The 14,840-nt window shown below is 41.6% G+C and overlaps 1 protein-coding gene across 7 annotated transcripts in view; it reads right to left on the bottom strand.

Annotated features, from left to right (window-relative positions):
* Positions 1-543: 543 nt before the first annotated feature.
* LOC127009028 (uncharacterized) overlaps positions 544-14,840 on the bottom strand; it is an 84,108-nt gene continuing 69,811 nt past the window's right edge. For 4 of the 7 annotated variants that reach the window (XM_050881631.1, XM_050881633.1, XM_050881634.1 and 1 more), the window contains 9 exons: positions 14,484-14,603; positions 13,044-13,243; positions 9,440-12,292; positions 8,950-9,271; positions 7,624-7,869; positions 5,811-6,007; positions 4,172-4,301; positions 3,940-4,056; positions 544-3,501 (listed from right to left, as the gene is read on the bottom strand). In XM_050881631.1, coding sequence (XP_050737588.1) covers positions 3,247-3,501; positions 3,940-4,056; positions 4,172-4,301; positions 5,811-6,007; positions 7,624-7,869; positions 8,950-9,271; positions 9,440-12,292; positions 13,044-13,243; positions 14,484-14,603 — 4,440 coding nt within the window. In that variant the 3' untranslated portion in view covers positions 544-3,246. Of the gene's footprint in view, positions 3,502-3,939; positions 4,057-4,171; positions 4,302-5,810; positions 6,008-7,623; positions 7,870-8,949; positions 9,272-9,439; positions 12,293-13,043; positions 13,244-13,946; positions 14,114-14,483; positions 14,604-14,840 lie in introns of those variants that run through there. The other 3 variants (XM_050881635.1, XM_050881638.1, XM_050881637.1) reach the window with 3 other exon arrangements.

Below are 14,840 nucleotides of genomic sequence, written 5' to 3' on the forward strand. Positions count from 1 at the left end.
AACGATACCCTTGAAAGGCTACCAGCAATTTTATATATGCTGAAACTTATGAATACAGCCCAGGATATGAAGTTCTCTCACACTAACAGTGCAAGGGTCCTTATCAAAATGTAGTAAAGAGAGCATAGTGGATGCTTGTTTCCTATAGGACCATATTGCTAGCCTTATTAATTCATCTGTAATCCAGCCACACATAGCTCCAACATCTCAAATTGCTGGCATCTTTATGTATTGGTGCCCCTTCACTTGTACATTTTAAATAAGTTAACTTGATATCTTTTCAAGATTTCCATCAAATTATCTGAGGTTTTATATGTATATTGAAGAACTGGTTGGTAGATTTAAGGCAAGATGAAAAATTGGAAATAATGCTTGGGTTTACTCATCACCCTGAGGTCTAAATTTAAAATTACACTGTTGCTCATTTCCACAGAGAAAAGAGGTAGAGTACAACGTCATCCGTGACCTGAGGCAACAGTCTACAAAAGGATATACCAGCAACATAAACAGTAATGGAGAAAAGGTATATGAATAAATTCAAAAGATTTTTCTCTTCTTGTTCCCTCTTACTTTTCAAGACATTACATTATTGCTTCTCATAACAGCAGAGCAAGAAACAACTACAAAATCTTTGTTAATCATTCTCACAATTGCGAGATACAACAAACTTAATAAGAACATTCAGTTTCATATGCAAAATCACTGCAATCATCTGCTTCTAAATTTCTTACAAAAGCTTGTGACCTCACATTTTTCAAAGAACTCAAAAGAACTAAACAATACTTTGGGTTGCCTGACTAGAAGGAGTAATTCTGCCAACATAATGCAGCTGAAAAAAAACTTATGAAGAATCAGCAACCTTCTTACATTCATTCACTTCTTGAGTAAAGTCTTATTCCTTACTATATTATGAAAATAAGAGAGAACAGGGATCATGTTGTGGAGCTCATGGGCAGAAAAGTGAGGCATGGCATGTAGTGGCCACAATCCTCACTCTTGATTGGCACTTCACCAAACTCATGGCATCTATGTGGCATGCCATGCACTGAACCTTCTGGGATAACACTCACTTGGGGCAAGTTCTGTAACATGGCCAAGTTTTCAGTCTGGTCGGTCCATTACTGGAAAGACGACTTTTAATAACTTTTTTTTCTTCCGCGGCCATATCGTACTAATACACAAGTGCCACAAGGCTTCGTTTCCTGCTAACTGAGCCCGAGAGACACACAAGCACGGGACATGATCACCAGAGCCCCTGCTTCTGTACGAGCAACTCTGCATGAATTCAAAATGAACTGAGCAACTCTCTGAGGGCGAGAGTGACTGCATCAGTTCGTCGGGGTAGTTTGAAGGGCTTCAGACACTATCTTTGTACCCTAACATAGCTCAAGGACTCCATACATTCAGCAACAGTAATGGCCAAAAATGTTGGCTTAATTGGCTATCTTTAAGAGGGTATGAAGAAGACAGTGCATGAATACCCTTAGTACAAATGGCAGCACACTAAACAAGGCTGCATATCATCTGAAATGAAGAGAACCAAAATGGTTCGTTCAATGGTATATTTCCTTAGCCGGGGCAAAGGAGATACCAATCATTCATTCATACACTCTTTCATGCTTACATATACTCTCATACTCCTATTGAAATTATTTGAGGAGTGATAAATTTATGCACTTTCATAAAAAAAAAAGCCTACTGATTTTTCCTCTCCAAAATCTGTTTTTATCCATTGAATATCATAAATAAAAATGCAAATACAAAAGGGATTTGATTTTTTTTTTTTCAAAATTGCATTTTACTTGACTGGATGTACTGGCCACAGTGAGGGGTGTTAAGAGGGGAGTGTAGGCAGGTTGTACTACAAGGGCCAATCCAAGATAAGACTGCTTAATGTCTGTTGATTTATAAAATACATTTAAGGGAAAATTCTATAGTGTACTCAGACAATGCTCAATAGGTGGTCTGATACAGGGGTTTGCACAGCTCAGTAGGGTGACCTCAGTGGGGCAAGACTGACCACAACCCATTGCAGCACAGTAAAATTGCAGAAAATGCCTTCCACTGACAATGAAAACAAAGTTTTCTGTGAGTAGCAAGTAGAGTTAGCTTGTGCAAGGAGCAGGGTAGTACTGGTCCCTTTGCTAGGCAACTCTAGTGAGCTGTGTTAATCTAAAAGTTCCACATTGTTGTTACTGAATCTTGAGGTAAACTAACAGCAAAGTGAGCAGATTGTTGTAAAAAGATTCATCTCACTTTACCTAAATGTTACCATACACACACAAAAAAATATATATATGTAATTAATGTGAAAATAAAAGTGTAGCTACAGTGTGCTGCATACTGACAAAAGCTTGGTCAGTGTATTTATATATAGTTATATATAATGATATACATAAGAGAAAGAATTACGGGGGCATTTTTATGAATTAAGGGCACCATAGTAGTATATATGAAAAAAAAAAAAAAAAAAAAAAAAAAAAAAAAAAACCAGTAATATATGAAAATTATACTTGGAAATAAACCATCTTAAACATGGATATTTTATATAGAAAAAAAGAACTATGAGTGACTCAGATGTTAAGCTTAAGGTAAACTATCAAAACAGATTAATAAATCTGAAAAATATAATAGTGACAAACAAAATCATTCCACAGATATCTTCTATCATTGCTGCATTTTTTATTCTGCAGCTTTATGTTATGCAAAGGAAAAGAAAGGCTCAAGTAAATAAAATAATCACTATTCCTTTTTTGTAACAGCAATAGGCTTGTTTCTTGAGGCTACTTTCTGTGACAATTTGGCCTTGTATTTTCTGTGTTTGCTGCTGCAGTGATTGCTCTCTTACAGCCATGTGGTGCAGTGGAGCCACCAGGGGGGGGGGAGAGAGAGGATGTGGAGTGAGGGAATATGGGATGGGACAAAGGGGAGAAATATACCCTGAATAACAGCTACCTTGGAAAATTAGGAACTCCATGCCATGCTTCATCTTGGGAAGGTCCCCTCCAGCAAGCTTGTGTGCTGCTACACTAACTTCCCACGGCTTGTTTCTCCTCATGTCACCTCCTTCTTACCTTTCTTATTGAATATATGCTAAAAAGTTGTTGAGCAGTTTGGCCCCACCTGGGCAGCAGCATTGACCTGAGGCTGAGATGAGGTGAGAGTGGTAAGTAGCAGCCCTTTTGCCCCGACACACCACTGCGATGTTGGCCCCCCTGGGGGCCGAGAGAACAAAGCCACATGCTGTCAGTAGTCTGAAACTGTGCCATCGTCGTGCCCTGAGGCTGAAGCACGGTGCCGCTTTGCTTTCCTGGTGCTGTGATGGCTGTGGGAAGGCTCGGTGTTGATGGCAGTGGTGGCAGCAGCAGCAGCAGCAGTAGCAGTGTTGGTGGTGGTGCTGGTGGTGTCGTGCAGGTTTGTGGCGATGATGTCGGTGTGCCGCCGCCGCCGATCTCGCCGAGGGATGCGGTGCAGGGTTTTCTCAGCCTCCAAGCCTTTCATCTATAAAATATATGCTTAGTAATCTGTACAGTGCTCAGCCCCACAACAGAATGGTCTTGTGCATGCAGCAATAGTGTGAGGTGCTTATTAATAAGGCTGTCTTGTACTTATTTATATGACAAAGGTCCCTATACATTTCCAAAGGACATCAAGATTTATGGATCTGAACACTGCAAATGTAAAACTATAATTTAGTAACTAAATAATTGATACGAGATGCTGTGGACAAGGGTAAATAGCACTCCTGCCTCATAGACTTAAATATGACAGTAAAAAAGACAAGAGGGGAGTAGTGAAATATTACTGCAAACAACTTAACAATTGAAAAAAAGGCATCAGGTTTGCTTTCAAACCATAAGCAGAAAGAAGTCATTGACAATTGAAAATGTTCGTATTTACTCATTAGTTAAAAATATTTGTTTGTGGGAAGACACTAACCTCGCCTAGGACATTTTTTGTGATAGTAATAAATTTGCGTTTCTTCTTCCTTGCTGCTGCTGCTGCTGCTGCATGGTAGTTGGTGATGAGGCCACCACGATCATCGGTGCTGCTTGCCTGAAACAAATATCAGAGCACTAAAATATTAAACTAGGTAATTTTTCTACACATAAGGCAGATAATCATGATTCTGTGGGAAATAGGAAGTATGTCACAACTCAGTGACCAATACCTTGCTGTCACATGATGAACCAAGTGTTGGAAAGTCCATCTCAGAGTCAATCTCAAAAGAGGAGCTGTGAGGGTCAGCGCGGTCCCCCTCAGAGTGAGCTGCTCCCTCACTCTTATTGCGGCGTCGACGCCTGAGGAAGCAAACATCATTTGGTTATCTATATATATATGACAATCATGCCCTTATGAACTACATTAAGTAAACATATAGTAAAACCCTCAAAAGCCAGTCTAAAAAAAGAGAGAGAGAGAGAGAGAGAGAGAGAGAGAGAGAGAGAGAGAGAGAGAGAGAGAGAGAGAGAGAGAGAGAGAGAGAGAGAGAGAGAGAGAGAGAGAGAGAATGTAACTGTTTGTGTAAATAAAAAGAGAGAGAGAGAGAGAGAGAGAGAGAGAGGGGGGGGGGGGGGGGTAATTCAAAGTTATTCAGAATAGTATCACAGCTTGATGATAAGGTCTTTCAGTATCATATATTTTGATTAAGAGGTTCTCCTAACAAGCAACATGTCTGAAGCTTGTCAAATAAACCACTCATGACGGAAAAGGTTTTATCCTGTTTCGTCCTTTCTTTCTTTCTTTCTTTCTTTTTTTTTTTTTTTTTTTTGCAGTGTCAAGTGGATGGCATATTTTAATTCTGTATAACCCCCTCAGAGGGGCTTACTGTCCTTCAGTGCCTTAAAACTTAAATAGAGAAACAGCTGGCAGACTATTCTTTCAGTAACACTTAGACCTTATCAAAGACATTTTTGGTCTGTCCTTTTCTTAGAATCAGAACAGAAAGCAAAGTTTCAACTATTGCATAATCAGTATCTGGAGTTGAGTGCTCTCTTAATCTCCACTCTTGCTTCTCCCTCTCAAATACCGACTCTGTATGTGGGTTTTACCAACAATTGTACAGAATATGCCTCTCTTGTTGGTGGGTTCTACTTAAATGCATCACCATCATTAGAGTGTGACCATGTCAAATCATACCGAATTGTGAAGTCAAAGGTTTAGCTTCAATAACCCTCCCCTAAATGAAGGCCTACAGCTTCTTGCAATTTACTGAAAAGTTGTCTCCTCTACAACTTACAAAAATTGTATACCTTATCCTCTACTGTGACACCATTTAATAAGACTTTATCATGACACCCATTCATTTAATGTCCATGTTACTAATGGAGTTAATTGCTATCTTTATTTCTTAATCTACCCATTATTTACAAGTTGGACAGTCTCAGCAGAAACCTATAATTCAGTCTCCAACAAATACAGTAAAATAATAAAGCATGCTTGAAATGGTTATATTTATGTAAAGATTTATGAAATGTAAGGGAATACATGATATTTATCTACAAACAAAAGCCACCACTCAAGCTAGAGAGACAAGAGGAAATCAAAGTAACTGAACACTCAGACTTGACAGATAAGTTTTGTGATGAGGATCACCACAACCTCTAAGCATAGTTCAGAGAGCTGTCATTTGAAGGGGATGTTAGATATATCCAATATGCACAGGAAAGGGTTCAGTCCTGGAGCAAAGAACAAACTACAAACAAGGGCTGATGGTTGAGAGTAAATGAGCTAGACATGTCTATTCATGAGTGGTGGAAACACTGCGTGAGTGAGTGAGATGGCGGGAGTGAGGCATTAGTAGCACATACAGCGGGTAGCCGTGCAGGAAGGGGCAGGTGATGCCCTTCAGACACGAGCCCTCCTCCCAGAACCTGCAGGTGATGGACGCCAGGTCGTGAGAGAATTTACAGTCACTCCGTCGACAGCTCCCCTCCATGAAGAAGGTGCAGGGGCGGCGTGAGGGGGGCAGCCAGCGGCCCGGCCGGGATTTTCGAGGCAACTGGACCTGAAGCAGAGATGAGGATTCCTTAACCCTCCTGTGGCAAGCCAAAACTTGATCCTTCATGGTACTGAAGGCCACAGTGTATACCAACCTCTAACTCTGAACTATTTTTTTTGTATATTTTATGGAGTCATTTCAAGGGCTTCAGCAGAGTGGCTTGAAGGCTCATGTAAAGCCCTGCAGCCGATCCGTTTAAAATTCTTGCATCAGTTTTGCACTTCCAAACATAATGTGACACTTCTGCCTATCTTCATCACATCAATTTATATAGGTTTTTCATTTTCATGTCAAATTGTTACTTTAAAGAACTCGCTCCTTTTTCTTCCCACAGCCACCTTTTCCTCATGATTCATCAACATACCTATCTTTTTTGTTTTTTACACTTCTCTTAGGATCTATTATTTCTCTCATCTACTTTTTTGAAAAATCAGTAAACCTCTACAGCAATGCTAACTGCACAAGGTTTCTTAAGATCCTCCACGCCTATAAACTCAGCATACCGATCTGACTTATGGATCTGCATCAATAATCTTTTATACTGCCTTACATTCATTTATACCATGACCTTTCCTATCTTGACTTGCGTGTATACCACCTTCCTATCCATACGCCATGTCGTCATACAATCAAATGCACCATTACTCCTTCATCTAACTACCTGTGTTGTTTGCCAAGTCAAGCCTATTTGAGTCCTTTCCTAGTACTCCTCCCTCCTCTTACCATACTAATTTATGAACATTTTATACTGAGTTGATAATTTATATCTTTCCTTAAATAGCACATATCTAATACAAACCCTTCATCACTTCCTCAGGAATTCCACATAATATACTCTTAACCTCTACTCTATATTTCCATTCAGATCTCCTGCCACAATAACTATACCTTCTAAGCATATTCTCAACAACACTTCAATAACTCCTTAAGCTTGTTTTTCTCTGTTCACTTATGAAATGCACTGTATAAACTATCACCACACCTTTTTATGATACAGTACTATGTGTAATACAATATGGGTTGGGTCAATATACCCAGTCTTCATATCATGTCAAATTGTCATTCATAAGCATTGCTGCCCCTTTCCTTCTCCTCCCCACTCCTGTGCTCAGCCACTCTAAACTGAATGCTTCATGAATCCCATTAACACCAAACTTTCCTTTTCAACTAATTTTCTCTTGCTTCTTAGTCATTTTATACAATTCCTTGATCAACTTTTTCTCATCCTTCCATTCCAGATATCCAGCAGATCACTCACCCTCAGAGACTCTTATTAACTAAATGTGGGTTAAATACTAATAGTTAATATGATGTCCAGCTCCACCACATTAAAGAAAAAATTGCTCTCTCTTATGCCATATGTGATAGGCATGAGGGTTGATGCTTACTGATGGATGCCATGGAATCCATGTCAGACTATGATAAAAATATCTAGTGGAATGAAAGACCACTAAGATCCCCTTGCAACATTTTAACTTTTCTCGCATAGTAAAGCAAGTCAATCTTTGTTGTGAAATTAGAAGAAATTTCAGGTAAATGATTCAAAGATATAATAGGCATACAGCTGCTTCACAGACTTAGAACCAATCCTTACAGAGTAAAGGCAAGTCAGAGGAACTAACCTTGTACGGCACACCGCTGCGCTTCCACTTGTCCTCCAACTCACTAGAGAAAAATATGGAGGAAGGGTGGCCAGAGGGGAGGTCAGGCAGAGAGCCTCCAAGGCGGTGGGAAGAGGCATCCGAGGCACCAAAAATCTGGTCATACAGGGAGTCGTCCAAGTACTCGACGGGAATAGTATAGGTGACTCCATCATTCTCATAAATGAGTACTTCCCCTTCACACTCATCCTCGTCTCCTGCTGCATCCTAGAGGGAAAGGAGAAAAGGACAGCTGATTTAAGATTTTCAAATGTACATAAAGAGATAACGTACTAAAGATTGCAACTTTATAAGGGGGAACATGTAAACAGGAATGGCAGATATAATGAGTATTACCTAGTTACCCCATCTTTCATGTAAGTGGGAAAAAAAAAAATCTTTTGTGGTGAAAGAAAACTGCACTCACTACATTTGACATTTGCAGAGTAATTTAATGTCATCATAATTCATCAAGGAGGGACAATTCATCTCCCATTAGGTTGCAATCATACTTGTTGAGTCATAAATTAATCCTCTACTGACTCGCCAAAAAAATAAGAGCAATGTGTCACCTCATTCCCAACTACCTCTTCCCTCTCATGTCTCTCCCCTACACCCGTCCTCTCAAGGGAAGAAGCTAGAAGGGTAAGGAGGCTGGCAGGCCTAATGGTTCCATTCCATTGATCCGCTAGTAATGTGAGTAGTCTGCTATTTCTTTTGTGCACTCCTTTTCAAATGAGGGTATGCTACAACAATTAGAGAAAACAAACAAACATTCCATACATGTTTTCATATATATCATACATATGTTTCTGCAATACATGTCTGGTGTGCCAAAATTAAACAATATCTCCAATGCCTAAATTCCTTCTAAATATTTGTTAAATTTCTATCTATTTTTTTTTAAACTGAAAATTCTTCCTTTATTGCTCGTTCTCTCTAAACACTTCACCCTCACCACTTGCTTTTACTGCCCTTGACAACCTCAGCCTATATTGCTCACTGAGGTGTTACGATATCAAATGCCTCAGGCTCTGTTCTCTTAAACAATGAGAGGAGATTAACTGACTGCTGCTTAGGAGATGCTGCTCAGACCAAATCTTTTCTTTCAACTTTACAAAATATGTAGGCAAACAGAGCTATATTAATCTGAGGTAGTAAGAGGATACCAAAAGTTGAGGTGGAAAAGTTTAGATATCTTGAAGCAAGGAGGAAGCAGAGAGAGAAAGGTTAAAGTAGGAGATTTCTAGTAAAGAATTGCATTTACAGAGATGTACAGTTCCTTGAGGATTATGAAAGTAGCCTTACCTCACCCTCCAATGCCCCTGATGCCTGCAATCCCCACTCAAAGCCATCATTCAACTCCCAGTCAGGTGCTAGGTCAGCCAGGTCTTCTTGTTCAACATCATCTTTCTGCTCCCCTTTTTTGATACTTGCCGAATTCTTCCTGAGGCGCTCGTGTAGTGGCCGTGGGGAATAAGTACCACCCTGAGGGCCGCCCATCTGACCTTGGGAGAAGTTGGTATGAGCATGGACAGCCCCCAGCAGCTCATCAGCCTCCTGGTCCACCTCCAGCCTCAGCTCAGTGCAGGCTCCGGGTGCCTCAACGGCTCCTCCCAGAGAGGTGATCCTGTAATGATGCATCATTTCTCTCTTTACAAACACTGATATCTAGCACCTTACAATGGACACATTATACTCTTTAAGGTCAACTATTATTACAACTATGCTATACTATACCTAATACAGGATGAAAAAATACTTGGCTGAATGGGATGAAAATATAAATGGTATCTACCTCTTTTGATCACCAACGTGGAGATGCTGCTGACTGCTGCTTAGGAGATGCTGCTCAGACCAAATCTTATCTTTTCTGGCATGACCTGACACTTCCTCGGCTGTTCTGACACTCCAAGGCCCAGACTCCACCATGGAAGACAAATTGGCACCTGCCTCACTATTGTATTTCCCTGGGATATGAGTTGTAGGGTTGGTGATGATGTATTTCTGTCCACCTGTGCCTTCATGCTCAGAGTCCTCTATGATGGAAGGCTTAAAGCTGGCCCAGAGGTCTTGGAGGCTGGGCATGGATGGGACAGTGGGTGACTCTGGGGAACTATTTTGATGCCACAGTGAGGCAAGGGAGGTAGGGATGACAACAGCCTCTGTCTTATTGCTCCTCTCTGGTTGAAGGGGTGGTTCAAAACATCCCTCACTGCTCCATCCAGTGGCACCTTCGCCTTCCTTATCTAGCCAAACAACTCCTTGCTTCATGTCACTCATGATTGGCCAGGCATTCCTATTGTCTTCTTCTCTCTGAATTTGCCAAATACTTTTCAGTTGACTCCTACTGTCATTTCCTACTCTATTTTTCCATATGTTTGCCAGTGTTGCGTTGTCAGGAAAATCTTGCTGTTGGAACTCAAACACATCTGGCTCTTTCCCATCATCCCTGATGGCATAATGATTATTATTGTTGAGAGCTATCTTCTCCATCTTAATCTTATAACATGACTTTCCTCCCACACCCTGAAGGCCATCCTCCTCTGTCTGACAGAACTTCTCATTGTTTATAACCTTGAACTTAGGAACAAGAGCAATGGCTGTCAATTTCTCTCTGGTAACCTGTGGCTGCTCCTCTTCTCCCTGGGTGACCCTGGGTACTGGCTCCTTGTAAACCATGTACTTCTTGGGAGAGCCCTCCAAAATATCGCTCTCCAAGAACAATGCCCCACTACTGGTGCGCTGGAAGGGTAGGTCTGGTCGTTCAGAGTTGACAACGAACATTGTCCCATCCTCATAGTGGTCATCAGTGATGCTGCCAATGCTGTCCTGCCTGATGGGGCGGAAGTGAGTCCTAGGGGAGGTAAGCAGGTTTTCCTCCTCCTGGGCTGGTGGGAGGGAGTCCATTCCTTCTACCACTCCAGTGCACATCATAGCACCACCACCTCCACCACCATCATCTCCAACACTGCATACAGGGCCAACCAGGAGGGTCTCTGGCCGCTGATCTATAGCAGGGCTGGACTCGGCACTCTTTCCTCTAGGAACAACCATGGAGAAGCCGCTATTTTCTGTGTGGTGGAGCACAGCATGGGGGCCGATGGGTCCCGAGGGAAGGTCCTTTGAAGAACTGTCCAATGACTCTTCCTCTTGAGACTCGTCACTGTTGCAGACACCCTCCACCAAGGCCATCATCTTCTCATGTTCCGAATCTGTATGGCTACTATGAGCTGCTGTTTCTAAATTCTTATTTTCTGAGACACAATCTAAATTACTATTACTTATACTAATATCTGTAAATACATTTTCAAGACCTAGTGTATTTTCCCATAGATTCTCCAAACTTAGTTGCACAAATGACTCTAATAACTTTTTTTCCAAGTCATCATTAAAAGTGTGATTCTTGCCTTCATCTCTCTCTTTGTCTCCATCATTGCTAATGTGATGTTTCTCCAGGCACACAGGCAAGACATTCTCACTGTCTGTTATATCATTAGCATTACAATCAGACCAAATGGATTTCTCAAAGTTGTTTTGAATGCCAAGGTGGGTGCTGGGATCTCTTGTCAAACTTTCCTTCAGGCTGCTGAAAGGACTCTGACTTGAGATGCTGCACACGAGGGAGCTCTCTTCTGCCAGGCAGTTACTAGGGTGCCAGGAGCAGCTCTGATCCCAACCATTCAGTGTTGGTGTTAGAGGTTCTTGAATTGACTGGCTACTGAGACTGTGCTGGGGATGGGGCGGTGAAGACTCTTGCAAATTCTGGTGCAGTTGTTGCTTAGGGAGGCTGAAGCCCCAGACTGTGGTGTAGAGAGCTGGCTCCTGAGGGGCTGGAGGGTCCCAAACGTGCTCCCCACGGCCATGACCCAGCAGTTCGCCAGCCTGACCCCAAACCTGGGCCACAGTGTTGGAGATCTTCCTCTCCAGCTGCCTTACACTCTTGGCCTCTTGGGTCTCCACGTCACTGCTGGAGCCACTTGTCCCTCCAGAGGTGCTGCCTCGCTCAAACAGCCTGTTTCCTCCAATTCCCAACATGCCCTCACCACCCTGGTTGCTGCCTTCAAGAACCAAATCCCCCATGCACTCCCACTCCTCCTGGTTGCCCTTTTCCTTGCTTTCTCCAGAATGACCCTGGTTCCTGTCACCCTTCTCTTCCCGGGGTTTCTCGCTGTCTTGCTCTCCTTTGTCCCTGTCCTCAGAGCTTTCCCTCGAGCTGGTATCCCCAATGTAGCCTTCCCCAATGTCTTCATCCAGCAGGGGCCCAACAAATTTCTTCCGTCGCCGCTCAGAGCTTCTCTCCGGCTCTGAGGCGCTGTCCGTGTCGTAGAATTCATTAAGCTGGGCCTCTTTGTGCTTGCTGCTAGAATGCCAGGTGAAGGAGACTGGGTGACGCTGAGGCTCCTCGTGACTCTGCACTGGCTCCTGCTTTGCCTCGACCTCCTTCTTACTCTTCTCCCGATGCTTCTTGCGGTATGTTCGTGGCATCTTCACAGTATTAGTACCTGGGATGCCCTCACTGTGTGGCACCGACAATGGCTTGCGACATTCCCACACGCAAGAACAGAATGCATCTCCAGACTTCCATGCTTTTTCGTGGCTACACTTCACCTTGGAAGATCCACTCAGAGGTGGAAAAGCAGCATAGTACCTGAGAACAGATATAGAAAATGAATAACATGACATGACTTCATTCTTTCTTTTATATGCTGTACTAGTGTTGAAGAAGTTGAAGTTAAAGTTGATAATTCTCTCATAACCTAATATAGAAATATGGATCAGAATTTAGCTCATAGTGAATTAGGTCATCTCTCAAGGAGTATGGATATTTCTCATTTTTTCTAAGGTGTACTGATTGATGTACATAACAGAACACTTCAATCAGTGTTTATAATTCACATATAGATGTAAATGGGTGTCCTATGGCATTTTTAAGGGGTGTCATGAATAAATGGAATTTTGATGTGTGGGTGTTTGTTACATACCACAAGTATTTTATGACCCCACTGTGTTGGGAATTTTACCTAACAACTGGTCTTCTACTGTTAGTATACCTTTAAATAAAATTCTGTACAAATGCAGAAGCGGTGCTGTCTACTTCAGAATATCATATCTCATTTCTTTACTCCTCATGGTCAATTTAGTTTACTCCCGAGTTCTTTCCTAAAGAACACTGAGCCGGTGTTCTACAAACTTGCTTTCAAAGCAAATCTGTTTTATTGTACTCCTCTCCTGACATAAAAAGTGACTCTCCATTGACTTGGATGGCATACCAATGCAGCGAATGCCAGTCACAAAAGCCACTGTTTTAACAAAAGGTGATCTCCCAACTGAAAGAGGGATGATCATGAATTAAACAAATAAAAATCCCTAAGAGTATTGATGAAATGTGACATGCTTACCTCTCAGCTTGTTCCTCAGGTGTGGAGGATGAAGTGTACTCTTCAGTGTCATTGCTGCTCTCCTGTGACACAGAGTTTAGGGACACAGACTTGCTTGTGATGCAAGCTGGCACCTTGTTGGAAGCATTCAGGTGGTCGTTCTCAGCAGCAGTCTTGAGGCGGGAGCAGAGTTCTTCCACAAGGCTCTCTAGATCATAGCGCTGCAGGGGTGACACAACAAGCAATTAATTTCTGCCTCACTCCCTGATGGACCTTATGTAACTAATACCAAGAATAATTTGTTCAACAGTTAAATTAAAATCTGAATCTTTCATCTTTTGGTCCCACTATAAATCTTTATGCAGCTTAAAGTCTACAGAAATCATTTTGACTTGCCATACAAAACAAGACAAAACAAATCTACATAGTATTAAACAAGAGTTCTAAGTAAAATCATTGTAAAATGAATCAAATATGATTAGGATGTTATTCAAGATTCTAAGCTATTATATATTTTAGCTTGGCAGCAATAGGTCCAGAGCAGGTATGCATCTAGTTCTTCTGTTTTATCACTTCTGGGGGAAAACAAAACTGAAGTCTTAATCCATCTCTTCATTCAGCATGCAATGGAATGAAACTAACAAAATATGATAATGAGACAGCATTCATGTCACTAAAACGTTTTTGCAGACGCTCTGAGAAAATCTGTCACCTGTGAGATGAATGAACATACATCTTTACAAATGACTTGTTATGTATCAATAATCAATGGTTTGCCTTTTATCATTATTAGGAACTGCCCCAAAGCTGTGGTGAAAGCATGCAGTGCTTTCACCTACACAAAGATAAACTTGCAGTATGATCAAATATAAGCTGTCATTATCCTCATTACATAAACTGAATACAACAAAAAGGGAGTCTTACAGATTCATCTACCACGGCCACCCCCTCCAGGGAGTTTTTGGAGAGCAAGTCATCACTACAGACAGATTTAATATTACATGTCTTCATAGGTAAAAATCTCTCTACTAAGACAAGCATTGTAATCCGAGCCCCACCTTCTAAGAATATGTGCTAATATTTATATAGCACACATTGTAATATTACATTACATAATATGGTGAGTGTGAAATCAAGAAACTTCTCAAAATGTTGCGTATAATATATTTCATTATAATTTCACACTCCAATAACTTACATCAGACACTTGATAAATTAATACTTTTCTGACCTGAATAAACACTAGAAGATAACAAAATATTTCCCAAAAGCAACATGTACATGGGAGCTGCAATTAGCTAAATCAAGGAAAGGCAAAATGAGGTCTAATGAGGTCGGGTACTGTGTCATACACAGCACCACAGTGATACTACGAGTTTTCTGGTGTGATGAGACAAGGTGTGATGGGTGAGCGAGGCAAAGGTATGTGCAAACTGTTAAGGGTTGCTTCGCCAGCTTTACCTCATCAGAAGCAGACATGAGGCACTGAAGAGCAGCCACCTTCTGCAGTTGCTCTGAGGTGAGAATGCGGTGTTTTTGGCGGACCTTGTGGCGTTTACGTGCCCGGCGGCTCCCTCCACGCTACAAGGGAGGCAGGCACAGGCCTTAGCACTCACTGGTGGGGCAGAGGCAGCAAGCACCTCTTTACCTAGGTATTCCTCTGAATACCTGTCTAGCTATCTGTGATTACCTGGGTAACTATACTTTGTATATAAACTGTAGTGACCTATTACATGCCTAATACTATGCATCTCTATTCTACCTCTCTCTCTCTGTCATCTTTTAATAAACGATAAAGATTATAAATTCACTCAATAC

Source organism: Eriocheir sinensis, chromosome 39, assembly GCF_024679095.1.
Source record: "Eriocheir sinensis breed Jianghai 21 chromosome 39, ASM2467909v1, whole genome shotgun sequence".
In the NCBI taxonomy this organism is placed as follows: Eukaryota; Metazoa; Arthropoda; class Malacostraca; order Decapoda; family Varunidae; genus Eriocheir; species Eriocheir sinensis.